General features: G+C 44.5%; 1 protein-coding gene across 1 annotated transcript in view; it reads left to right on the forward strand.

Moving 5' to 3' along the window:
- Window positions 1-27869, forward strand: part of camkmt (calmodulin-lysine N-methyltransferase) — a 101749-nt gene that overhangs the window by 50348 nt on the left and 23532 nt on the right. Inside the window, exons 4-6 of the mRNA XM_070976847.1 lie at window positions 19285-19345; window positions 20782-20833; window positions 24817-24880. Of these exons, the coding sequence (XP_070832948.1) occupies window positions 19285-19345; window positions 20782-20833; window positions 24817-24880 (177 nt within the window). The remainder of the gene's footprint in view (window positions 1-19284; window positions 19346-20781; window positions 20834-24816; window positions 24881-27869) is intronic.

Consider the following 27869-nt stretch of genomic DNA (forward strand, 5'->3'; position numbering starts at 1 on the left):
CAAAAGTCTCCTTTAAGCTGGACTCAGGTTGCAGACATTTCAGTCCATTTTATTCCAGATCTCAACAATCTGTGGAAAAATCTGAACCTGGAGCCTTGGTTGACCCTGATGTTTGGAAAAGAATATGTGCTCATGTGAATGGTGTAATCAAAGGTGGCTCAATGACCAGTGCAAGCAGTGGCCTGACCTAACCTTGAGATTCCTGTCTGTGTGGAGTGCAGAGTGCACAGGTGGGAGAGGAGGTGCAAACAGGTGGGAGGTTCATTCAAATGAGGCAGCACAAAGCGAGTTGTTGCCATTATTGAGATTAGACGCCTCAGAACCACGACTGTTTTTGGCTGTTTTCTGCTGCCTCTTTGGAGATTATATCAAGAAGAGCCTGGAGCAAATGTGTAGACACGCTGGAGTAATGCTTAAAATGTAAATAAGCAAATTTAATGTAACACTGCCCAGCCAATAGCTGCGTTCACATTGGCAGAAAAAACAACATTTAATGTGGATAAAGCAGGAATTATCGGTAAAACAGCCTGCATTGCTCTATAAATTAATATGAGAGATTGTTGCAGTATCTGTGGTCCACAGCTGCTTTATACTGTAAGAAAATCTCCTTTAGCTCATTAAATCCCTGCAGCCATCTGAAGGCAGCAGGACAGATAATCTGATAAATCTGCAGCCCCTGATTTGAGAAGTACCTCGCCAGAGAGAAGTGCCATTATGCACAGCCGTCCAGCGTGTTTGCCTTGATTAAATCATGTGCAAATGGTGGCAGGTCGCTACAGAATAACCACGCACATCATCATACAGCTCGGCCGCAACTCCTCAGAGCCTCTGTTGTTGCTGCCATTTCTTCACTGTGTTTGTTGAGCTGTTGTCATCATGCGTCACTGTGATTGGCTCAGCTGTTTGATGACAGGCTGAGAATGTATTATTAATCGCCACGACCTCTGATCTGTAGTCCACGTCACCCAGCCTGTTTCACGACTAAAACAGGGCCCAAAATCTTAAAAGTGCACAACACAAGGCATGTTTGGTTTAACCCTGACCACTGCAAACACAGCTGGGTCAGAGGATTTGGTCACATCAGGATTGTAACTGCTGCAAAGCTCAAAATCTGAAGGAAAGCTTGAGTCCAGTGTTTGTAGTCTAACGAGACAGTTCCTGCCTGACACTAGACTTGCAAAGAGACGCTACCGTGCAGAGGCGCAGGAGAGCCGGTCAGATGTTGACGTTGTGTGCTTCTCCTCGTTTCTGCTCCTCCCTCTCCGTCCTGTATTGTTGAGCAAGCGGCCGGTCTCTCGGCTGCCACGGGCCCAGGACTTATCTTGACACTGGAGCAGCAATCACAGGCCAGGAGATTGAGCGCTGTTTATTTTGTGTCAATATGTCCGCTACGACCCTAGGGCCAGAATGCAAACACACACACACATGCACGCACACACACACACACACATTCACAGCCTTCCTCACTCATTCAGCTCCCATCCCTGTTGAAAATAAATGTGCGATATCTTGCCTTTCACTATTCACATCTCCGTTTCTCTCTCTCAGCAGTATGACGCTTAATCTCAATGTCGCTCTGTTTCGTCTGATACGGGCAGCGCCAATGCATTTTTATTCTCTATCTTATATTGCTTTTTTATTCAACGCACCGTGTGTGTGTTTGTGTATGTGCGTAAGTTTGTATTTTTTTGTTCTGCAAATTTAGGCTGCCTGTGTGTGTATGAGTGTGTGTGTGTGTGTGTGTGGACTTAAAGTTCCTGCCAGGCTACACAGTAAACCATCTCACTAACTAAGCAGCACCATCTGTAACCACTGGTGACCACCAAACCAATGACAGGCCTCGTCCGCTCTGACTGACAGCTGACATTGTCCCGGACCCTGCTGGTAACTCGTGGCAACAAATTGGTCTTGTTGGATGATGATGGGGTGACTGGTGTGTTACAGAGTGTGTGTGTGTGTGTGTGTGTGTGTGTGTGTGTGTGTGTGTGTGTGTGTGTGTGTGTGTGTGTGTGTGTGTGTGTGAGAGAGAGAGAGAGAGAGAGGGGGGACAGGCAAACAGAAAGAATGAGGAGGGTTTATCCCTCCCACTCAATTACTGACCCGGACTCTGTGTGTGTGTGTGTGTGTGTGTGTGTGTGTGTGTGTGTGTGTGTGTGTGTGTGTGTGTGCACACTCTTCCCTCCCTCCCACTCCTCTCAAGGCTCTGACAGTTGGCTATTGTCTGCCTGCTTCTGTCACTTATCAAACAGTGCAAGTCAGTCCAACCCAACAACGTCACCCTAAAGGAAGAAAAATGTTCAGCACTGTGTGTGTGTGTGTTTGTGGTTTGTGTGTGTGTGTGATCATCGGCACCATAGTATAAACCAGCTCTCAAACATTTCCAGTGCCCCGTGACCCATATGTCTGTGCCCTGCCATGCTTAATGAGACACTCTCCACAGCACCCTGAAACTTCATAATTCCTCCCAGCTCGCTGTTAAAGTTTTGACAGCGGGCTCGAAGGCAGCTTCAGAAGCTCCACCGCCGCTGTGACAAAGTTAAGACGTGTCTCTTAAATTAAGATGCTGTAGTTTATGCCTTCTGTGCCGCGTCTGTGAGAACATTTAAAGACAAGAGATCACCTGACTCGAATAGGAATATGATGAGTGTGAACGTTGAGTTAAAATAAATAAAAAATTTCAATGCTGGCCTCTTTGTGCGACTGATTAGCAAAATAAAATGACAAAAATCGTCCAAAAAAACAACCGGCGATGGACTCAATGTCCAAAAGCTGCTATATTCATCCGGCCGCCTGACCCTACCTGGCACCCCTCTCCAGAGGGACCAAGATAAATGCACCAATACACATATATACACGTGCATGCTTCATGGGTGCCGTTTCAGTAAGCTCCAATCTCTAACATGAAATATTCATCACAGCCCTCGGTGCCCAGCTGCAGTGCCATGCTGTCTGTATGTTGCCTGGGTTTGGTGTCATACACAATCTCACTCTCACTGGGAGTCAAAGTATTCTTTTCTTGTTGTCCCACCTCTTCTGGCCTTCTCCATTTCTCCATTTCACTCTCTGTTGCTCAGTGTTTTTCTCTCTTTTTCATACCCTGTCTTATCTTCTGTCCTCCTTTTCTGCCCTCTCCTCTCTTTCATTTCTTCTCTCTGGCTTGCAGGCCTCTGGGCACCAATGGAAGACAGGAAGACGGTAGTGTGTCTCCTTGAGTGCAAATTACTCATCAAAGCAGGAATTCAAGTGCATTCCTCTATAGTCAGTAACAAAGTGCAGGGTCACTTGTAGAGAAAGCGTGCGCTGCCATGTGCATTGTCACTCAGATATTAAAATATTTTCATCAGCAGACACTTGAAAGGAAAATGTGAATTCTTATAAATTCGACGTCCTTTTAGTTTAAAGGTGTGTCAGAAAAGTTGCAGCTTGCTCCTTCGAGGAGAACAACAGTCTGCTTTGAGTCAACAAATCTAAATACAAAAATGACAGAATTTAACAGAAAAAAAGGATCAAAACATCTGTATTAACTCCTCTAACAGCAATATTTGGGCAGGGCTGAGTGAACGAGTACTCGAACTGGAGTGTAACCAAACTGAAAATGGATCTGAACCCGAAAAGACCTGAAGAAAAAAAAAAACAGTCAAACAGTCAAAACTCAACCCAAAAAATCTAAATCACCCGTCCATCACTGGCATCCGTCTCCAGAGCTGTTGTGTGTTTTTCCTCGTCTGGCTACATTTACAGTGCAGAAATGAACATTTAGCCCCAAGTGGGCACGCACACACTCACAGGCAGACACACACACACACAGGCAGACACACACACACACACACACACACACACACACACACACACGCACACACACACACACACACGTGTGAAGAAGGAGGTCCTCTGTGGCACAATAAGTAGTGGACCAAGGGGCCACTTCCATTATGTTTCAGTCTGGCTGTGTGAGCGCTCCTTTGTCACCTCGCACAATGGACACACTCTGAAGGGGGCACGGGCAACTTTGCGGTGCGTTTGCTTCGGATTCTGCAGACATGTTTTAAACGATTTCTATGTTCAGTATTCTAATTGCTTGTCAGTGATTGTGCGTTTGTCTACCATTGTGATTTTCCAGTTTGACTTCTAGCGTGCAAAAACCTCCGTCTTTCGTCACCTTCCGTCGCTCGCCAAGTAAAGGCCCTCCCTGCCTGGAAATTTGAAAAGAGACATGGGGGAAATGAGGAAATGACCCATGCTTAGCCACACAACATGCTAGCTGTGCACAGACAATCAGCATAGCATTAGCAGGACTGTTGAATAGAGCCATCATGGCTGCCTAGCCCTGGGGAGCCAGTGATCTGCCTATGGGCGTTATGGAAAGTGGACGTCCTGCAGAGCTGCCGAGGTCCAGAAGGGAGGCCAGTGGTGGGCTCTGTTAGAAACTCCTCAGAGCTGCTGAGGGGCAAGTGTCATTTCTTTCTGATTTTTTTTTTTTTGGCAGTTCTGTTTTTTATTACTGCTGGAGAGAGACGGGAAAGGCAGAGGAGGGGATGACATGCAGCAAAGGGCCCGAGCTGGAATCGAACCCAGGCGGCCCCAGTTGTCTCCCGACCAGTTCTCTCTCCTCCACATGTCATTCGTTTAGTCCCTTAGCCCGGGGATTAAACTAGCTGCCTGCCTGCCTCCGTGTCGTATATATTCATAATGCTGTATATATTCATTCCCCCTCCCTTTCTTCCTTTGCCGTCTCCCTCTCCCTCCCCTCCTCTCTCAGGTGTTGTGGAAGGTATTATTTTGAAGAGACCTGCCTCTGTATATGGTGAGAGAAAGAGAGGGAAGCAGATAGACGGAGGGAGAGAGGGAGTCAGATAGAGCTAAGTGGCCTTTCGTTGCCCCCAGGGTGTTCTCCGTTGGTGTCTGTGGGTGCTCTTTGTCCGGAGCTTTCACTGTGATTAGAGCGTTTGAGTTGACAATTCACTTAAGACCCCTTTTCTCTCTCTCTCCCTCTCTCGCACCCACAAGAACCCCTCGTCCCTCCACCCTCTTTCCCCTTGTACTCTCTCTCTCTCTCTCTCTCTCTCTCTCTCTCTCTCTCTCTCTCACACACACACACACACACACACACACACACACACACACACACACACACACACACACACACACACACACACATGCGCACACACTCTCAGGGTATATTACCTGTTCTTGTAATGCAGTTAAGCTCAGCTAGAAGCCTTTCCTCGTAATACCACTTAATTCCCCATGTGGCAGTCAAGGTAACTGCAGTGAGAGGGAGAGAGAGAGAGAGAGAGAGAGAGGTGGCCAGTGGTGGGTGGTGGTGGTGGGGTGGAGGAGAGAGTGTGGAGATGAGATGAGAGAGGAGGAGTGTGAAAGGTGCCATCTACGCCGCTGCTGCTTGTCGGGCCCAAGCCATCGACCCAGCATGACGACGGCTCTGATTGCTGAAGACCAGCGAGCCTCTGCCTGAGCCCCTCATGTAAAATACGGGACATTACGTTAAGGCAATAAATACGTGGAGCTCGGAGAAGTAGGAGGTGGAGTGTGAGGGAGGTTCCGTGTGGATTAGTCTTCCTGTAATGTTGAATTCCTGACCACCAGGAAAGTCTGAATGTCCAACCTCCTGCTGGGAAAATGCACCGGAGCGCCACTTAATGTCAGTGTTTCCGACTGGCAGGGTTTCAGAAACCTACCTGACTTCACTGGCAGGCAATCATGTTACATCATCCCAGCCAGGGGTGCACCAGGGATGCTATACAGTGTGATTTCAAACTTAGTTGTTAATGTATTATTGTCATTAAAAAGCTAAAGTATGAAAATGCATTGTTAAGTCATGTTTCCTGCCAGACAGGTGTGTAACTGCATATTTAGCAAGCAAATCAGTTTAAAGCGCTCGTGTTTCTTTTCTTTTCTTTTTTTTTTTTTACCATTTTCTGACATTTTCTAGACCAAAACCAGGGGAAAATACAAGGGAAAAATATCACATGCTGAAAAATATCTGGTCTCAAAGAGCCCACAGTTATCTTAAAAGTAGTGCAGTCTGACTAAAAACAAGTAGATTTTTCTGGATATAAAGAAATTCTGATTTCAGTAAAGCAGTTTTGTACTCATCAGTGTCGATCAAGCAGCTTTACAGTTTAGAAATTCTAGTTTTAAGCATCAAGTTACTCTAATAAAGTAATATAATAATACTAATAAAATCTCAGTAATAAGTTACAATAACTTACTAAGATAATTAAAATTGCTTGAAGCAAGTGAACGAAAAAAACTGCTTGGTAAGAAAAAATCATGTTTCCTTGATTTAAGATATCTTAGATTTTGCTTTTTGCAGTGCATTAAGCATCCCTTTAAATACGACACAGCATCTATAAAAGCACAAAAAGCAGAACAAACCAAACATGCACATCCAGAAATAATTAACATTCTCCCCCTCTTCCTGTCTCCTGTTTCTCCTTAGCAGCAGCCAGCCGGAGATAGAAAAAGACAGGAGAGATAAAAGAAGAAGTAGCAGAAGAGAGACTGAAAATGACAAAGTGACAGAGAAAGACCGAAGGAGGGAGAAAAGGATTGGGAGAAGGAGGAGTATGGGGTGACATTGCTCCTGGGTTAGTGCTCCAAAACGGAGTGCTAAAATCATTTCAGCTCAGATAAAGCTCTGGCCACTGCCAGGCCGCCCCAGGATATCTGCCCTGCTCATCTGCCTCTCCAATGAAACGCCTGCACACAGGGAGCCTTCAGGCAGCCCTCCGCACACACGCGCCAACGCTCCCGCACCCACAGATGCAAATACGCACACACACGCAGACGCTAACTCAGTCAAGAAATACACACTGCTGTATCACATGTGCACACGCTCGCTGGCCTCTCATGGCGAGTTTGTCGCAGTGCAGTTTATTTCAGTTGAGGGAGAGAGAGCGACAGAGAGCCCCCGGGGGTCTCCTTCCTTTTCTGAACCTCCCAAATTAACACCCTGCCACCACCACTCCTCCTCCCAATCACCGCTGCCTGCACCCATTTGAATCACCTATCCTTCAGCCTGCAAACTTACCCACAATCCACCCCATTAACCTTTTTCCTGTCCTGCTCTCGCCTTCTCTAAGCCCTCACCACCGGTCTTTGTTGAGACTTCTGAAAGCGTTTTAGTTTACTCACTATCAAGTCATGCGTGGCTCTTTGGCCTGTCATCCTTTTCAAACGTCAAACCAGTGTTATGATATTCAGGAAATATGTGGAATGGCTGGACTGGGATCAGATTTGACGGGGGATCAGCGAGGTGGTTCAGTCGACAAACTGCTCAACCTTGCAAATATTTTGCCAGTACCGAAGTTTAAATGCACCTTTAAACCCATCTTTTCACACTTTAATTGACCATGATTGCTTAAATAATACAATTTCAGGAAAGTAGACAGATGGTAACAAAATGGCATAAAACTCCACCAAACATGCAGGCTGGCAAGCGATCGACAGTGCAGCGTTAAGGAAAGCAGCTGCTCAGCTGAACACACAAGCCACCAAATGTGTCCTTAGGAAATTTTAATCGGCCAGCTTGATGTTGGTTGGAGCGTGAAACTAAGTGGCCAATCACAGGCTGGGGTGACCCTGCAGGCAGCCAATCATTCCAAGTGGATCAGCACAGCATACCCAGTATATGACTGGATTCCATAAGACTTTCTGTAAAGCCGCTGCGGCACCAAACCAGAAGCGTAACTTTCCTTCCCCTCGTCTCATGTCCCGTCCCATGCGGTGTGCTCTGAAATCTTCGAGAGTTGAGATTCAACAAGCTTATATTTAGAATCGTCTTTGCTAAACTTCGATCGCAGCAAACCGTCTTTGCTGTTTTTGCCAGAGCCCTCTCCCCTTTCTCCACACAGAGTGAGGGTGAAAAATGGCCATTTTTCAAGCAAAACTGCCAAACATTCTCTATTTCCACCTTGTGAATTATAAGGATTTGCTGCTTTTCTTTGTCTTTGAGCCTTGGACTGTTAATCAGACGTAACAATGTCAGAATGCTACCTTGGCCTTTAGAAAATTGTCATTTTTTGACATTTTATTGACCAAACAATTCACTGATGAATCAGCAAATACTTCAGATTCAGATTAAGCCTTATCTGCAGCTTTAAATAAAACCCTCCCCCCTCCCCTGAAAGCGTTGTTTGTAGTGACATCACGGTGCACCGGAGGAAGACACATAACCCAGTCATTGCTTTGCAGCCCCTGGACAGCACAACAATACTTGGACGTGTATTCGATGTTCGATTGAGATAGGTCAGAGCGTTAACAGTCAATTTACACAGTTAAAACACATTCCACAGTCAATTTGACAATCTGTCCCCCAGCAGCCCTGTCTCTGTATCCACCCACCCTTCCCTATAACCTCTCCTCTATATCACGTCTTCCCCCCTGCTCTCCTCTCCTCTTCCCCTGGCACCTCTTCACCGAGATAGAAAATGTGGGTCTCATGTTTAAGGCATCAGTGCAGTTGTTGGGCAGACTCCTGGATGCTCCGGTGGTGTAGATGGGATTCCTGTCTCCTGCCTCTGTCACCCACTCCCCGTTTCTGCCACTCTTCCTGAATATATCCTCTGCTCCCTCCGTCAGTCGCCCCCCTCTTTGAATTTTGATAACTTTGTGGTATACAGCTCATAATCGGCTCACGGGAGTGCAAACACACGTGAGGCAGACATGGTTTTACCCCAAACTATGAACACTCATGTAAACACACCTCATACTGGTCTTGGTAGAATGGGTGTAGAGTTTCACGCTGTCATTTTTTTTTTGTCTGTCTTATCTAAATATAACTGGTTGATGGCGTCAGAGAGTCACAGACCGAACTTTGTCTAAATTTGTGAGGACTGACCTTTTGTAGAAGTAATTTATTGTCAACTAATTTGCAGGGTTAGGGTTAGGGTTAGACAGGGTTAGGGATACAGTACTAAATACAGTACTGGCTATATAGACTGCCAAAAGGGTAATAGAAATAATTAACATTAATAATTAAATAACAACTACCAATAATATTATTATTATTGGTACCTGACTATAACAATCTTACCCTCAAGCTTGAATTTGCAGCTCTTGTGGAGTTTTGGGTCTTTACCTGCAGATGGAGTTTCCACAGGTGTGGGAATTGTGCACATAAAGGGCTTCTCGTCCATGTTGGTTTAAGAGCTGCAGTGATTAGTCAATAAACAATTAGTCTTTAATCACATTACTTCAATAATCTCAAGCAGTGGAGGCGCCTCGATAGCTCACCTGGTAGAGCGTACACCCTGTCTACCAAGGCTGGCCTTGGTTCGATCTCCGCTCTCTTCCCTCCCGCCTGTCTCCCTCCATCTGCACCATTAAATAAAATTAACAAATCTTAACTAAAAGCCCAACATTTGCTGGTTCCAACTCCTCAAATGCTGCTATATAATATAATATTTGTGGGTTTTGGACGATTGGTTTGGGAATTTTCTCAAATTTCCTTGACAAAATGATCAATCAATTAGTTGAGAAAATGATCAGCAGAGTAACTGATAATGAAAATATTCTTTTGTGTGAATAAGGTGGTACTTTTACACCACAGACCACATCACTGAGCAGAATCCATTTCTGTTCTTGCTGATCTGAGCTCAGTTTTTCAGTAAACAACTTACTCAGTAAACATTTATCTGATCCTCATGGTTAAATAAGAAATAAGGGACCAGCAGTTATGCTCTGAATGCAACCACGTCAATGCCAGTGATGTGTGTATCGTAACACACCTGCATGTTTGCCCTTTCACTACTCGTGGATGTGAATTAAATTCAGTGTTCAGGGCCGGACTGGGTGAGCAAACAAGAGATACAGACACTGAACAGTGAATGCACAACTTGCATTATTTGGTACAAATGCTTTTATTGTAGTTAAAGCAGGAAAGCACTCAGCAGGCACCGAGGTCGCAGCCGTGTAACACCAGACCAACCGACACGGCTTCAGGTGTTGGTGTGTTTTCGCCTTCCACAATCTCATTTATTTGGAGATGGGGCTCGTTTCAGAAGTGCTTTTTTTTTTAAGCAAAGCCTGCCCAGTGCACCAATTTCTGCTGAAACAACTGGTGTTTTTGATGTCAAATAGGGTGACACTTGCATTAAGATGACTATCATCAAATGTCACGGTGACAGGATATTGACAGTAAGGCAATAGAACAGTTTTCACACATATGATGCAGATTGGGTATTCTTTTGAATTCAAATTTGACGCTAACACGGACATGGATAGTAAAATGTATCTGAAATAAAGACTTTAAAATGTAGGAGAACATTGATGTCAATTAAATGATCAAAGGTTTTTATGGTATATCAGTGCATATTGTTCCTGGAGGCAGGACGATTCTGTTTTTTCCATTTCACTTCGGTTCACATTCAGAAGAGTGAACATGGCAGCTTGAAGGCAGGGAGGGGCTCAGTGGCAGCTGTCAGGCTTTCTCATATTGTTTCATACTTTTCCTGTGATCCAAGAAACAAGAACCTCTCATCAGTCATTTTAATCTCAGCTGTCCTATTCCTCCTCCTCCTCCCTGTGCACTGTTCCCATTTCCTACCTTCACCGACTCCCCTCCCCTGCCCCTTTGCCCCTCCCAGTCTCCCCTCTCTTTCCTCACACTGTCCCAACTCTTTTCTCCCTCTCCTTCCTCCTCTGCTCTCCATCTTCCTCTTTCTCCTTCCATCACCCCCACTCATCCCTCGTTCTCTTTCTCCTGCCCTAATTGTTTATATATATTAACATTCAAGAAACTAGATAGCTTGCTGCAGGTGACACCCTGTAATTTGACATCCTTGCCTTTCTCCAAGGAAGGAGAGAGATGCAATCTGTGGCAATCTACATTGTGTGTGTGTGTGTGTGTGTGTGTGCGCGTGAACGTGGCGTAATCTGGGGTTGTCACACGGCCCCATGCCACTCTCCGTATGCTAATCAATGAATGAAGCTCTGCAAAGCCCTCGTCTGCCAGCTAAACCCCACACCTCAGTGCTGATATGTCTATTAGCCACATGTCAAACTCCCTCTTTGTTTCTGCCTCCTCCTGTCTCTCCCCACATCTCATTCCCTCCCCTCTCATTCGATCGTTCCTCCTCTTTGTAATTCCGCGCCGCCGTGTCTCTCTCCCTCCCTCCTTCTATTTCTTTCTCCGCACTTTTTTCAACTCTCCTCCTGCAACCCTCTCTTCCCCCGTCCTCTTTCTTTATCCATCAAGTGTATGCTCTCTACTTCTATTTATTGCCGATGAGAAGTGCAAGGCATGATGGGATAGGTAGTGAAGGAAGCTGGTTAATAGTAAATAGTAAAATATTGATATTACGTAAACGTAAAATATTGATATTACAAAACATACGTAACCAGTTACAGCTCGAGAGCCCAGGTTTTTTCTTCGTTTTCTTAAAAAAAAAGTGCATGACGGACATAGAAATAGAAAGATGTGGACATTTTCTAAAGCACATCACCCGTTTTTGTAGGTTTTTAAGGGTTGGTATTAAATAAAACACTGTATGGAGGTGAGCTGTTGGTCGAAAGGATGTGTAACATTAATAAAGTAGCCTGTAATATTAGGTTTAGTGCTTGCACACGTATTAGGAAACTATGGCATTCCACAGCAGAGCAAGGAAAAGTGGTCGCGCTTGCTCTGCATATATCATTACTTTCATAATGTCACTCCTTTTGCAGCACAGTCCTCTGCAGCAGCGCCAAGAGTCGGGCACGTAGATGCTGACAGGCAGATCGAGCAGAGGTAAAATGAGATGTAGTCATACATTTGTCTTAATGCTTTCGCCAGCTTTAAGACAGGATGACAGACAGACAGGCCTGGAATGAGGCAGACAAGGAGGCAAGCAGACAGTTACAGGGGCAGTTAGACAGGCAGTCAGCCCTGGCATTTTGCAGCAGATAAGTAAGCTATCAGAGGAGGGGGATAAATAGCAGAGTAAAGATTGGTCCCGGCCCCCTCAGAGAGGAGCGGGGGGCCACAATGCAGGCGTGGTGGGCAGATAGCCCCCTGCTCTCATTATACTCTGCCTAATCCAAAACGATGTTTACTCAGAGAGAGAGAGAGAGAGAGAGAGAGAGAGAGAGAGAGAGAGAGAGAGAGAGAGCGAGAAGGGCCACGCTTATCGAAGCCCTGCACAGTCCTGTGTGTGTGAGTTCGTGTTTGTGTGTGTGTGTGTGTGTGTGTGTGTGTGTGTGTGTGTGTGTGTGTGTGTGTGTGTGTGAGTATGTGCTAAAATGAGCCTATTCCAATGGAAAAAGGGATCAGGAGTGTCTCCAAGGCAGACTCTGTTGGCTAGAATGTCGATGCTTATCACACATTGCCTGGCTCTTCTGGTGAAAGGCGAATAGGCTATCTAAACTGCCTATTCACAGCATGTGTATTTACCATACCAGCTCGGCAGATTGATCATTTCGTAATTGCTATGATTAACGTACTGCTATTAATAGTTCAAGCTTTAAAAAACCTGACCTAATCGGATACGGGCCAAAAGTCATTTTGCTTTTTGGATTTTGAAATAGTAGAAAGGGAAATCAGGAGTATTTGTTCTTCATCCCCGTTGACTTGTGTTTGCTTTGCGGCTTTCCTGCTTCCAGTCACCTGACTGCAGTTGACACCTGATTAATTAATATGCATGAGGACTCCTGAAAGGCTGGACTACGTCTTTAATACTTGGTGTTTTGCCCTGTTCACAGTCTTGTGGCTGATTACACCTTTCTTCTTGTGACTCGGAAATTCTTTGGACGTAGATCTTAGAGTTGTATAGATTTCAGTGTCAACAGACTCTATTGACTGAGCAGTGCTCTGCTTTGCTTGCCCAGCCCTTCACATCGTGCTCTATAGTAAAACCTTTGTAAGATTTCTCTCCAGCAAAACCCATTAGAAAATCTTGGGAGTAATCAAATGCTTGAATATTAGTTGTGATAGTATATATACTGTATCTTAGGTGCGTAGGGTATTCTAGAAATAACTCCTCAGTTAGTGGAAATAAACAGTTTTAATGTACTGTACATCGTATTTACAACAAAAACCGCTCTGACTCTTCCATGAGGTATAATCCAAACACACGTCTAAAGAGAGGTACTGCAGCTGCTAGTTTTGGTGTGCTCATCCACCTCCAAAATACATTTTTGTTGCAGATTGATGCTGTTTTATATGATAACGTATATCAGCGTTCGTCCCAAAATGCACAGCAGTTTGGAAAACAGACTGTTGTTGCCGTATATCATTCAATATCAAAATACAGAGTCCAGTCATTAAAAGTGTTACCCTTTACAAACTGCTGTGTTTTTTTTAAGTATCATAGTGTTTTGTCACATAGATTTCACTGCTTGTTGTCAGTTTGTAACCCCTGAGCTACCGGTGGTGACACAAACTACAAGCAGCAACCAGCTCTCTTGTGCCTCACTGTGGTGCCATGCACACACACACACACACACACACACACACACACACACACACACACACACACACACACACACACACACACACACACACACACACACACACACACACACACACACACACACACCATCTCTGTGGTCTTGTGAACTGTGTGTACCCTGTCTGGGCTGGCTGGGGTAATCCTGGCCTCCACTAAAGTAGCCGTGTGAGAGGACAGATTGTCAGTTGATCATGGCCAGCCGAGAGCCTTATCCCTTATTGGATCGGCCATGGAGGAGGCTTAGGAATTATCTGAGGCCTCGCTTAATGTGGAGACGGATCACCGCCAGAGAGCCACGGAGCCTGAAGACACGCTGGGCCTGAGGGGAGGGAAAGACACTATGTGTGTGCGTGTGTGTGTGTGTGTGTGTGTGTGTGAATGAAACCATCAGAGAGGTGTGTATTTGTGTGTATCAGTATGTAATAGTGATAGAGGCACGTGTGTGTGTGTGTGTGTGTGTGTGCACAAAGCAACATCATGGCCCACTTAACCCCATCTTGACACCTTTCTCTCTCACTCCTCTTCCTTGCTTATTTTTTTTGCCATCCATTCCCGTCCTCCTCACCCACCCTCCCTTCCAGTTGCTCCTCTCATTCCCATTCCTCCTCTTTCTCTTTGTCACTCCTCTCTGCCTCATTCTGGCTCCTGTTCCTCTGCTTCTTCATCTCTGCGTCCCATTTTCTTTCTCCTATTGCCGTTCAGTCGTACCTCAGCCCATCTTATGAGCCCCATCTTTCATTTCACCGACTTTCGTCCCCCATCCTGCTTAACTTCCTCCCTCTATCCCCAGATCCCCTCCCTATTCCTCCCTACACCTTCCTCCTCACTCTGGGTCTTGTTCTCCACTCTGATCATCTCTCTCCTCTTTCTTCATCTTCCTGCTCCTCCTCCTCTTTTCTTTTACCTATCCTATATTTTCTGTAGCACCATCCAGCAGCATTCTGTCCTCAGCAGGAGATCTGACAGCAGAGGCTGATGAAAGAAAAGCAAAAAACAGACATTTTATTGTCCAGAGGGGGAAAAAACATCTAAAGCTTTGTGTTGTTAAGGAAAATTATTGACCAGCGCCTCCTGTGGAACTACAAACACAGCAGCCGACATCAGTAATGCATGTCATTAAAAGGTAAAGCAAACACAATGGCCATCGTCTGGTCGTAGATTGTGTGTAAACTGACCTTTGTGACGGTAGATCCAGAGATCACCTGTCTTTTCGCGTTTAGACCACACAGAGAGTGTTTTAACTTTGTCAGCAGATTTAAACAGTCTGAAAAGCAGCAATCAGCGTTACTTTTAGCAGCACTAGCTCACTTAAGCAGATCTTAAATGGAAATCGCTCAGGCTATGTTTAATTAATTCTTGGATTTGAGAAGGGCCTTGTCTCAGTCAACTACTGTTAGCTTAACTTGGCTTAGACAGTAAATTATTTCAGGTTGTCTTTCCACAAATAGCACCTGGATCCCCTTCAGATACTTGAAATAACCCTTCAGCTAATTAAATCCCTGCTGTCTGACCCCTGGCCTTGGATTTACTTGGGATCCCTCAGGAAGAACCAGAGGATGTGGGCGGGGAGAAGGATGCCTTGGTGACCGGGTCACCTTTCTTAGCCTGCTGCCACCCTGGCACAAACCTGGATAAGTAGCAGAAAACGGAGAGGTGGATGGATAATTCCATCCCTGTGCATGTGATTACTGATAGCTACTGAGGGCAGATTAGCACCACTATAAATTGCGGAGTTCCCAGGGTCAGCCCCGGGTCACCAGGATGTGGAGGGGTGAGAGTTTTGGACCATACATACATTATACTACAGTATTGAGTTGGATGGCTGCAACCAATAAATCTGATTGGTTCAGCGGGCCTCCTACCTCCATTACTGTTAACATTGGGTGTATGTGAGTTAATAAAGCATACCAGGGATGGAAAATATCTTCAGGACGCGTTTCCAAGCAAGCACAACATCAAGAAACACATGGACAGCATGCAACAGCTTGCAGGACTCACAGCTTGTATTCAGCTGTTCTGCTTTGATTGGCACATATTTACAGCACAGTGAAAAATGTATTTTCTGCCATAGCAAGCTGGGCAGTCAATGAGTCTATGAAGGCCAAATCAAGATGCAAAATCAAATCCAATGATAATGACAGACTTTCACAGGGACATTTGTACTGAGATGATCATTAGATATGATCATTACTGATCCAGCTTTGGAAATGTTTTTTTGCACTTCAACATTCTGCTTGTCCAGAAAACTGCCTTCACTCGCACATTTAAAGCGAGAAATTTAAATTTAATATGAATGAAATTGAAGTCAATAATAGTAATCACGATAATAATGCTATCACGGCATGCAAACACATAAAAGTATTTTTCCTCTATAGAAACTGCAGTTAGGTTATATTTTGAGGTTGCCTGTGTTGAGACTAAAGTGTTAAATAAGCACCAGTAATTGGTCAGGCGGCAGTTGAAAATACAATCATGAATGCAGTCATATAGTTTTGAGAAAAGTGTGCAGCTGAATGGCACAGCGCCATTAAAAAGCCACAAAGTAGAAAAGCAGGTTTGCAACGATCATGAAAAGCCACCGTATGTGGTACACATTATATTTGTGAGAAACCCCTTTTGTGTCATGGAAACTTTTTGTATGCCTTGCAGGTTTTAGTTAGTCTTAAACTAACAGCAGCAACCCAGAGGCCAGTTAACAATGTTCTGAGCACACAACCCCAATAAGCTGCACATATGGCTTTCGGGGTAACACCATTGACAAGGTTTAGCGCCTGGAACCGATAACTATATTAAGCTGATACACACATGCACACACACCTACAGTGCTTTCTTTCCTCATCTAGTAATTGAAGGTGAGAAATAATTTCATTATCCTCAGGAAGAGTAATCTGCTCTCTGCCCCTGATCCCTTCATTTCCTACAGTGCACCTCGACCTGGGAGGCACACACACACACACACACACACACACACACACACACACACACAAACAGGTACCACATACTTATCACACATGCACGCACGCACATACACAAACACACCGGCGCACACAAATAGTTTTTTTTTTTTTTTTTATCACCCTGGGCTATTAATGTTATTGGAGTTGGGGATTAACCATCAGGTTCACATATGCTTTACAAAGCTTTATTACTTAGTGCTGTCTGTCTTGCTCTCACTCTCACACACATGCATGTGTTCACACACTCATGCACACGCGCACACACACATATCTTTGCATTAAAGAAAGTTAAACTGGAAGTGTGGACACCGGTTAGTGGACAGGAACAGGCGCTCAGCAGAGGGTATGAAAGCGAAGCAGGAAGTGTTCAGTTAAGAACTTCACAGTCTTGGTGCTGCTCTGAATTCTTGGCCACAGTGTTCTCTTGTCTTATTTGTCTTGATATCATAATCACAGACAGCCTTCAGGTGTCTCTGTTTAAACAACCTGAAAGATCAGCACAGAAAGGCTTTGTCCGAATTCTCCCCCCTGACACCTTCAGCTTCAGGGTGGGATGTTAATGCTGCATTACCACCCTCTACTGTTCATCTGCCCAAGATGTTTTCGGGTGGTCCTTAATGTCGAGTGTCATGGTGACGCCTCTATGGATGGCGGGGGGAGAGGCTAAACTGCCATTTGACAGGGCAAAGGTGTGCAGTGGGGCATCATTACATTTTCATGTGAACACACAATCAAAATGGGGAGGGGTAAAAGTTAAGGGGGAAGAATGAGGGTGCAGCTTAAGACCCACAATACCCCACGCATGCACTGAATCTACATGAACAGGGACTGCAGCTGCTCCAGTGTCTATATGCTTTAAACCATTCGTTCCTTCTACCTGGTGAACACTGGAATGGAGTTACCGCTAACAAAAATTGCACCTCAAGCTTTGATCTGTAGCTGCAGTACAAACTCCACTTAAACACGGGACTTGACAAGCGTACCTAAAATCTATATCATGATAAATTGATGAATGTAACGATAAGTATTTTTAGAATTCATCATGCCGTCTTAATTTTTATGTGTGTCTCGATTAATGACAGAATGACAAGCTTAAGACTCTGAACTGGACTCATCATTTGTGTAATGTCACTGCTGCAGCTTTTTTCAAGCTTAATTATATTGGATTCAGACTATTAAATTATGGAGAGCTGTTGCGAGAGTAAATTTAGTCATAGAGATGTTGCAAATTTGTTAAATATAGTTCTTCAGTCAGCCTTACTTAAGCACAGGAAAGTATCATTTTTTCCATATTAAAGGATATGTCTGGTCTCTACTTTATTTTTATTCAACCTTCCATACACTGCTCTGCTGCCATAATAGCACACCAAATATGTATTAATCCACAGCTGGAAATAGTCCCTTACACTGTGTACTTCTGTTTGAGAAAGGCTTTCCAAAAAAAGATTATGCTAACCTTAAATTTGTGAGCCATTTTCTAGAAATCTAAGGAGGTTAGAGCCTCAGCCGTATCCTTTAAACACACACTCACTGAGAGTAAAATAAAAGAATACAAATCCAGGAAATATGCACAACAACGACAACAAATGCCACATGTTTACTTCGCCCACCGATGTGACGCAGTGTAAAGTTTTCAGCGCCTGGCTGAAGGGGAATAACAGATGAAATTTAAAATGTCACCTTATTTAAGCCTTACATGTCTTGACACTCTCCAGACACACAGTATAGCTACTCGGGATGTCCCTGTATTTGTGTGTGTGTGTGTGTGCTGTCAGGCCGAGACGTAGAAAGCGTGTTTTTTTTTTTTTTTTCTAATGGGGAAAAGGAATATTTGGACATTTTATCAATAGGCATTATTAAATCCTGCTTGCTTGAGCTAATCTTGGCGGACCGGAGCGAGAGGGAAGAGAGAGAGCGAGGGGGAGAGCGGGTGAGAGAGATAGACGGCGAGAGGGAGAGTGAGAGAGCAGTGATGTCTGCCCCATGAGGTGAAGAGAGACCGCCTGTAAGCCGCTTATTATATCGACTACCACCTTTTCTCTCTCCTCCTCGAACCCTCCCTCCCTGGTTTTCTCTCGTTACCTCGCTCATTTTCTATCTCTGTCTCCCTCCCTCGCTTGCTTTCTCCAACTCCTTCTACACCCCCCCGCCATTCTCTTTTCTCAACAACTCCTTCACATAAACACACGCAGACAGAGGCGCATATGCGCGCACAAACACACACAGGCGGCGCCAAGCTGAACCTTCTTGTTCAAAGCCAGAAGCAAAAAGCTGAAGTTTTATTCAAATGAATGTTTACTTTTTCTACTGCCAAGATGTGTGTGTGTTTGTGTGTGTATGTGTGTGTGCGTGTGTTGAGAGACAGAGGGAAAATAGCACCAGGCATGCAAGTGTGTGCGCGTTAGTGTGTGTTACATGCACGGCAGAAGGAGAAGGGCTGACAGTAGGTGATAAGCCAGACAGGCCTGCACGCTGTGATTATCACCCACCGGACCCTCTGTCACACACACATACACACACTTGCATACACAGTGCCCAATGAGAGAGTGTGTTGCAAGGATTTAGGATAGACAGACGGGCTGACAGACACACAGAGACAGAGAAGCCTTGGATCACAGGCAAGGTGGAAACCACAAGAGAAGCAAATGAACACAGGCTGGAAAATACAATGCATCCAATTATGTTCCACTGAACACTCATTGTCTTTATTTGGGTTTTATATCAATTTTAAGGTGTTTTGATGTTGAGACACCGGAATCAAAGCAGTTTGTCGAGCTAGAGATGCCAGATAAACGGCTGCAAACAAATATCTGCAGCTGAAATGGATAAACATCAGGCGGTAACAGAGTCTGTCTCTCTCTGTCTCTCTCTGGTTTTAGGTGTGTGGCCATCTGAAGAGGTGATGGCTCATTACTGTCTGCAGAAGCGACACATGTTCAGGTGAGTTGCTCCTGCTGGTTTAAACCTGCTCACTCCGTCGTCAAGAGACTCAACAATAAAACAAGGACTGTGTGTCATTACATGGATCTATGACATTGCTTTTAAGGTTGCATTTAAGTGTCAGTTTAGAGTGTCAGGGTGTGTTGTTATTCTAATTCATTGAAGAGTTTTTCACTTTCCTGCCACAGTTTAAAATATTTGCCGCTTAAATATTGAAACATCACTGCACTGTAAACAAATGAGACCCTCAGAAGGATGTTTGGCGGCATATAATGGCTTTCTTTCCACCATGTTTGATTTCACCAGAAACCTTCTGCATGACAGGAAATTGCTTTATGATACAAATCAGGAAGAGCAAACTTATTGAAAGCGCCGCAATTGTTGTGATAACCGACCGCGGAGCCGCAGCATAGACAGGATGCTGGAAAAGTCACTTTGAAAATGTTTCTCCTCTTCAGTGAAATTAACGAGGAAATAGCACGAATTAGCAGCAGGGAGGTGGCGGCAAAGTAGCAGCATGCTTGGAAAGGCTAACACGCAGCTGTTGTGAGATAATAGCATGCGTTTAATATTTTATCAAATGTAATTACACCAAAACATATCAGTTGTTCTGCATTTAACCTGATAATCTGCTGTATTTTGACAGCATTTTAAGTTTATATTGTAGCTATTGGTGAACATGTCCCTGATTTAAATCTGACTCTTAGACCGGCTGTAAATGCTCGTGCCGTACCGTTCCATGCCACGCTGTGTTGTTCCGCGTTGCTCTTTCCCCTGCTCTCGTCTGCTGAGCGCTGGCCTGCCCTGCGGCACAGGGCTGAAAAGCACCCAGGCACCTTTGATTTCCACTCAAGGTGGAACGTCACCCTTTGATTTCCTGTTTTAACATTCAAGAGGCGGGAGGCGAGGAAGAGAGGGGTATTGATCAGAGCGGCGTAGTGAAGGTCAGCGAGGGAGGGAGGGAGGCAGGGAGGGATGAAAGAGGACAGGGGTAGAGATGGAGGGGAAGGGGAGATGAAAGGAGGAAGAGGATGGAGAGCGGGGTTGAATGAGCATGAGCAAGCTACAGGACTCTGTGTGTGTGTGTGTGTGTGTGTGTGTGTGTGTGTGTGTGTGTGTGTGTGTGTGTGTGTGTGTGTGTGTGTGTGTGTGTTTTCTCAGATTCCCGCTGATTGAGCTTGTGCTTCTCAATGTTCAGTATTCAGCTTTCAGGTTGATGGTTGAATTGATATTTCTTACCCTGCTGTGTTGACCATGTGTGTGCGCGCATGCGTTTGTATGATAACAGGTGTGCGTGTGCGTATACATCCGTGCGCATCTACTGTACCGTATGTGCGCGCGTGTGCGTGCTTGTGTGTGTGTGTTAGTGCCAAACTGCTAGTTTCGGCTCAGCAATGCGAATCTCACTTCCATTCTTCTCCCTCTCGGTCTCTCAGGGGTGCAGTGTGCGAGTTAGGAGGAGGTATGACTTGTCTTGCTGGGCTGATGGTAAGTGACACACATGCATGCGCTCACACACACACACACACACACACACACACACACACACACACACACACACACACACACACACGTACATACACAGTGCCTGCAGAAGTGTCTTGGTTTCCCTAATGAAACTGACCCTCACCAATCAATACACAAACAGCATGGGCACACCGCATCCATACCTATTCACATACATACCATTCACTTTTGGTGTGTGTGTGTGTGTGTGTGTGTGTGTGTGTGTGTGTGTGTGTGTGCACAAGTTTATCCATACTCTCTCTTTACCCACATCACATTAGTAGATCACGTCTTCTCTTCAGCGTTTGCCACCTTAGGCCGTATTCACAGAACATCTTCTTGGTTGCTCCGAACTGAATAACTTGTAAAATTCTGGGTCAGTCCAAGTTGAATGAAGAGACATTTTTAATGTTTATCAGCGCTGAAAACAGCTCTTAAGTCTGCGAACAGTTCCCTGCAGGCTGTGACTCCACACGCCGCATTCACACATGTAATTTATCACGTGTAAGCTCCCCCATTATTTTATGGTTTTTGCCTCTCAAGTTTAATTTGCTCTTCCAGTTAATTATTGGACATACAAATGCTTTGATGGTTAATATGACAATAGCATTTCTAGCTGTCGCTATTTCATTTTTATGCTGAATTAAGCAGCACAGACTCCATCAAGCTCATTCATGAAACGTAACATTATCCTTAGTGACAAGGTCGACCACACTTTCTCTCTTGGCTTAAGCGCAGTAAAAACTGCTCTCAGCAGCGTTGTTAAATGTCTTAAGACAAAACGTTCAGCTTGCAACTTCAGGTGTCATGAAGGCCGACTGGGTGGTAAGATAACATATTTCTGAATGATTTCTAGTTGTCTTTCAGCACCAGGCTGTAGACTGGATTTGCATAGGATCTCCTTCATGTTTGATTGCAGGAAAACCAGAATCACAGAAGGTCCTGGTGCTCACCGACCAGAACGCCAGTTTGTTAATGATTTGATGTATTAGATGTTGATTTCAGGATTATTTTTATATTAAATATTCAGATTATAATATGCTAATCTTGATCAGCACACTCACACGATCACCAGACCACCTAGAGTAGTGACATCTAACTCTATTAACTAGCTTGGGTCTTAAAAGCTGCCTGTATTGACACAACATACACACACACACACACACACACACACACACACACACTGACACACTCAGATATACCGCAGTCTGTCAGCCATAGGGTTTATTAGCCAGGGTCTTAAGGGCCCCTCCACATAGCAGGCGTCAGTGTCCAATCGATCTGCTAGATGCCATTCTGCGTGGTGTGTGTGTACGTGTGTGCGCGTGTGTGCGTGCGTGTGTGTGTGAGAAAGCCTGGTTTTATCTCCTGGCAGTCAATACACCATGTTTTGACATTGGTGGCTCGAGATGGAGTCCTTCCTTCACACCTCTCCTCCTCCTCATCCCTCCTTCATCCGCCACTGACACCGCGTTCAACTTTTTTTCCCCCGTCGTCTCTGTGAACCGTTCATGAATTATTCCTTTGGTCGCTGCGTTTCTTTCCTCCCTTCCTCCCTGGTTTTTGTCATTCATTGACCCACTTCCTTGATTCTGTATTTTCCCTTCTTTGCCATTTTCACGCCCCTCTTCCTTTCTTACACCTCCTCCAGCAGCATCTTGTTGAACTGCACTCTAGACTTCAGGCTGACATTAAATCCCCGTGTTCATGGCCACGATGTAGACCAACCAATCACAGGAAGCAGCCGTCTACGTTACCATGCTGCATGCAATGGAATGAAGATACGCCACCTTAGCATTTGTAGCCTCGGCTCCGAGATAGATTAAAGTCAGCTGATGCTCTGGCCTTTCCTGAATCATGGCTAACTCCACCCTGCCAACAGATATGGAGGTTTGTGGTCCTCATACTAAGAGGCTGGCATTTGTGAAATGTCTCAACAACATTTAAATGAACTGGCATGGATTTTTGTACAGACATTGTGAAGCTGAGAAAATTGCACTGATTTTCAATGATTCACTGATTTTCTTTGTTAAAAACTGGGCTGTCAAGTGTAATACCCCTTCACTTCTCTACGGCTCTGATCTGCAGCACTCCACTTGTTTTCCCTCTCTGAACTTCTCTGAAGCCTCAAAGAGTCATTGCAACTCTGATTTCTCTGAGAAACTAATACTCCTCACTCTGTATAGATAGTCGGTACTTCATAAAGGCAAGTGTTTGTATTCTGCTTTTTTTTCCTACCAATTTCTGTCTTTATTGAAAATCTGCTTAAATTGTTTCCATCTTTAAATCTGATGACACGGCTCTGGTTTCAGACCAGTTTTATTCTGCCAGATTTGTCCAAATTACATGATAAATACTTGATTTTTAGTAACACAACACCTCAAAAATAATATGATAAATAATTTTCCAAGCAGTCAGCTATCGGGATGCCTCAGTGAAGCATACTTGGCCTTTTTGTTTTCTACAGAGAGTGTATGCAGCCTCTGTAGAGGTGCTGATCTTTGTGTTGCATGTAACAGCTGGACATATTAACAAATTACAAACACATAAATATAGCAAGTTCCAAATTAAACAACGAAATGCATCATTCCCCCACACCTTTCAGAACAGCACATACAGTATTGTAGAAGCATTTTAAAGGGTTAAAATGAGTACTTTGTTATGTTTATTAAAGCTTCTTTATCAATGTTACAGCAATAAACACCTGGTTAAGGTCAAGAAATGACTTAAAAAACACGGCGTCGACTCAAAATAAACGGTTTTTGGTTTGAAATCGGATTACCTGCTTCACAGCGGAGAATAGAGTCTGACATTTTGATAACCTTTGTTTAGATTAAGATGCATGTGAGCGTTTGGTATAGACATGTGTGTACAGTGGTGTTGGTGGGTGGCGGGTTGTTGCTCATGAGTTGTGAGGTCACGCTCCCGATCTTTCAGTTGGTTACTCTGGTTCAGCCTGGAGGCCCCTTCCTCCATTTGAGCAGATGGTGGGACGCAGAGCACCCAGTGACCCCTCACACAGCCTGCAGGCCCTTAACATGTTTGTGTGCGTGCGTGTGTGTGTTCTGTTTGTCCGAGAAATTTACATACACTTGATATGCTCCATCATGTATTTTCTATATGCCATAAGAGTCAAGATTACATTGAATCAGCCATATGGGATTTTTGTGCATACCAACACAATAGCTCCTCGCATTTGCACTCGTGGGTGTATGCGCACACACACTCACACGCTCCTTAACAGAAATTGACAGCCTGACACACACTTGCTGATATAAAAAAAAAGAAAAGAGAATGTGAAAAGACGAGGTTATAGTAAAGCACACACCTCTCTATCTATATCTTCCTCACACAGAGACACACAGCGCAGCACAAAGCTGTCTATCCATTCTCCCGTCTCCCTCCCTCTCCCTCTCTTTCTCTTCGTCTCTCGCAGTCTGCTCCGCAAAGTTATATGAAGGGCATCAGGCAGGCCCGGCGAGCCGAGTGCAGAGTGACAGCGGCGAACGGAGTGATGGCTCGGCCCGATAAACACCCAGCGTCAAATGAAAAGGCTCTGCGCTTGCCATCATCCCCTGTCACAATGCAATTACTGAACAGAGTGATAGCAAGATAGCAGCCCCCACCGCTAGCCACAATGATAAAAGTATTGACTGATTTGATTGAATGATTAAAATAATGCAGACATAAAAATGGGGTGAAGATAGAGAGGGAAATGGCAGGGAGGAGAGGGAGCAATAGAGAGAGAGGGTGGGGTGGGCTGGGCTGCCAAGAGTGAAGCTTTGTAGATATGATTATGTCATTATTGTGTATGTGTGTGTGTGTGTGTGTGTGTGTGTGTGTGTGTGTGTGTGTGTGTGTGTGTGCGTTCAGATGTTTGCTTCATCTAAGGGGGCTTTTGGTTTTGTTCTTTTGTTCCATGTTGTTTCATTTCTCTGTCTCTTTCCTGTCTCTCTGTCTCTCAGGTTGCCATTTGTGCTGACGTGAAAGAAGTTCTGCTATCAGATGGGAACGAGAAGTCCATTCAGAGTATCCTTTCATCGTCCTCCCCCCTTCTGTTTTCGTCTATCTCTCCATCTCTGCCTCGTTCCTCTTGCTCACATTTATTTATATGCGTTCGTATGGATTTATTTTGGTGAAAACTTTTTTTTTTTCATTGTGGTTTCAATAGGAAAATGTGTTTTTGTGCATTCCTGTACATGAGAATTCATTTCCATGAGATGGATTACATACATACACACGTTTTCACTTGTAAAAGCAATTAACGTGCAAATTTCACATGTGAAATCTTACATTTTTTGCATGTGCAGTGTAAGATCTCACATGCGATTTTTGCATCTGTCACAAACTCTCACCTGCCAGTTTATTAGGAACACGTGGCTGAGACTTATGCAGTCTGATTATACCGTTTTACTGAGGTGTTTGCATTATTTCGTCCACTCCATTTCTATCAGTGAGGGTAAGGTAACTAACAGAAAGCACTCTTATCAGTACAGTTCAACAGCACCCCAAATACATCCACCATAAAGTTGAATCAAAACCTCTTTAAAGCACTTTGAGCAAAAACATTGTAACTTCATTTCATGCAGGACTTTCGTATCAGACTGCATCAACTGCAAACTGGGTGTACGTATACACCATTAAAATAATTGCAACCTGTAAAGGAGTAATATCCTCGTTTCATAGTTTCTGCTTAATCAGTCATGAAACACGATGCCAGTTGTTCTTGCCTATCAAACATCAAAAACATCTTGCAATCTAAACCATTATTATCGTTAATCAATTCTAGTGTTTCAATCTCTTCCACGCTCTGTGATTCTCCTGCAGCTTTACCGTCGGTGGCATCATAAACAACCAGCCGGCAGTGTGTGTAACCTTGATGTTTCAGCCCTGAAATCAGAGACTGGGGTAGAATGAAGGAAGAATAGCCCTCCACCTCTTTTATCTTTAGGCAAGAGCAGCAGATGGGGCACCCACAGTGACAAAAACACAGCACTATCGCTCAACATGGCATCTACCAATCCCAGCTGCCCACAATGCCATGTTAAGAGCACTGTAATTGCCATCCTGTCAGATTTAGTTTGCGACTTCATCTAATGCTAAGACTAGGGTTAGGACTTGATGAGCGTTTTAGAAACAGGAACAATCAAGGTTTGTTTAAAATGTTTTTGTGTGTGGTTAAGGTTTAGGCCTATAATTAAGTTTTTAGGACAAATCTTTAGGTGAGATTTTTTTTTTTTTTTTGGCCAACGTCTGTTCTTTGAGTGGGCTATTGATCAACTCCTGTCAGCTTGCAAACCATCTCTCTACCCATTTTACACTTCTCCCTGTCTGATCTCCTTTGTAGCTTCTTGTTTTCCCTCTTTTCTTCCCATCTTCTTTCATCACTCTTGTCCTTTTTCTCCATCCTCCCAGATCTCGCTTTATTCACTGAACGACCACACAGACAAGAAAAACGAAGCCCCGACTCTCTGCGGTCGCCTCACAAAAGCAGGAAATATAAATACACATTTCTTCCCCATTGACCAGTATGGCACTTTCCATATTTAGCTGTGCTTACAATATCTCTCAATAAAAATACAATATGTCTCATCCGGCTACAATGCTCCTTTACTGATCACAATAAGACCAAACAATAACATTATGGAGCCTGTAAAACACACACACACACACTTGGGCACACAAACAATACGCCATTGACCGACTGCTTTGTTTCACAGAACAAACACGCAGAGAGAATTGTAAGTGAAATCATAGCGAGAATGGATCGAACACACACAGAAAGAGAGAGGGAGGGTTGAGAAAGACAGATAATTTGTTCTGGGCTCAGCCAAATTTGCCCATTCACATACTGCAGGCGCTGTGTGGAATTTCCTCTCGCCGAGGAAGCTGTCGGTCTTAGCCTTGTGCTAATGGCCACTGTTTGTCTCACATGCGCTTATTGTGCGGCTGGTGTTACAATAGACAGAGATAGTGTGCTGTGATATGGCTCAGTTTTATACAGTGAAATAGATGAGAAGATAGTCGGGAGGAGAAGTTGTGAATAGGCGACATTTAGCTATATCCGGAGAATTTTCCCTTTCCTCAGAAGTTGTTGACCTCTTTTATTGTGCAGAAACGCACACAAATACACACCGCCGAGCAGAGCTACTCTGCGCTCTGACCTTGAATACTCATGTTGAAAATCAATGGAAATGTTCCATTAAGAATGATTGATGCATGTCATTGGCTGCTGCTTGTCTACTTCAAGTGCTGGGAGCAAATATTCCTCCACTTTAATGTTCAATAATACTCAAACCTCTCTCTCCCTCTTTTGCTTTTTACTCTTGTGTGTGTGTGTGTGTGTGTGTGTGTGTGTGTGTGTGTGTGTGTGTGTGTGTGTGTGTGTGTGTGTGTGTGTGTGTGTGTGTGTGTGTTTGTGACCTCTCCCCCAGTGGTGTGTTGGTGATGAGATTACAGTAAGCTGCTCTGCTCTATGCCCTGTCATCCCTATGCATAACACACTGACGCACAGGTGTCCAGCAAGTGTATGTGGTGTGTTTACGCGTCTGTAGGTGCACTTTTGCATAAATGCATGCTAACCTACATATTATCTGTGTGTAGGAGGCCTCTTTGATTTTGGATTGGCTCTCCAGCTATCAGCCCATCTATCAACTTATCAAGCATTCCTGCTCTCTCTCTCTCTCTCTCTCTCTCTCTCTCTCTCTCTCTCTCTCTCTCTCTCTCTCTCTCTCTCTCTCTCTCTCTCTCTCTCTCCTGCTCTCTGTCTTTGTCGATTGGATTTGTCTCAGCTCTTTGCAGGCTTTAAAGACAAGGAAATCCTAATTGAATTGCTTTGCAACTCCACAAGCCAGTGTATTACTAGACAACTTGACATCAATCGGCCTCCTTTTGTGTGCATTCATCTGCGTGTGTGTGTGCGTGCGCGTGCGCGTGCGTGAGGGACAGTGTGAGTTTGTGTATCTGTGCTTAAAAGCCTTCCCATTGATCCAACCAGAGGCTGCTGTGATCTGCTTCT

Source organism: Chaetodon trifascialis, chromosome 13 (genome assembly GCF_039877785.1).
Source record: "Chaetodon trifascialis isolate fChaTrf1 chromosome 13, fChaTrf1.hap1, whole genome shotgun sequence".
NCBI classification, from domain to species: domain Eukaryota; kingdom Metazoa; phylum Chordata; class Actinopteri; order Chaetodontiformes; family Chaetodontidae; genus Chaetodon; species Chaetodon trifascialis.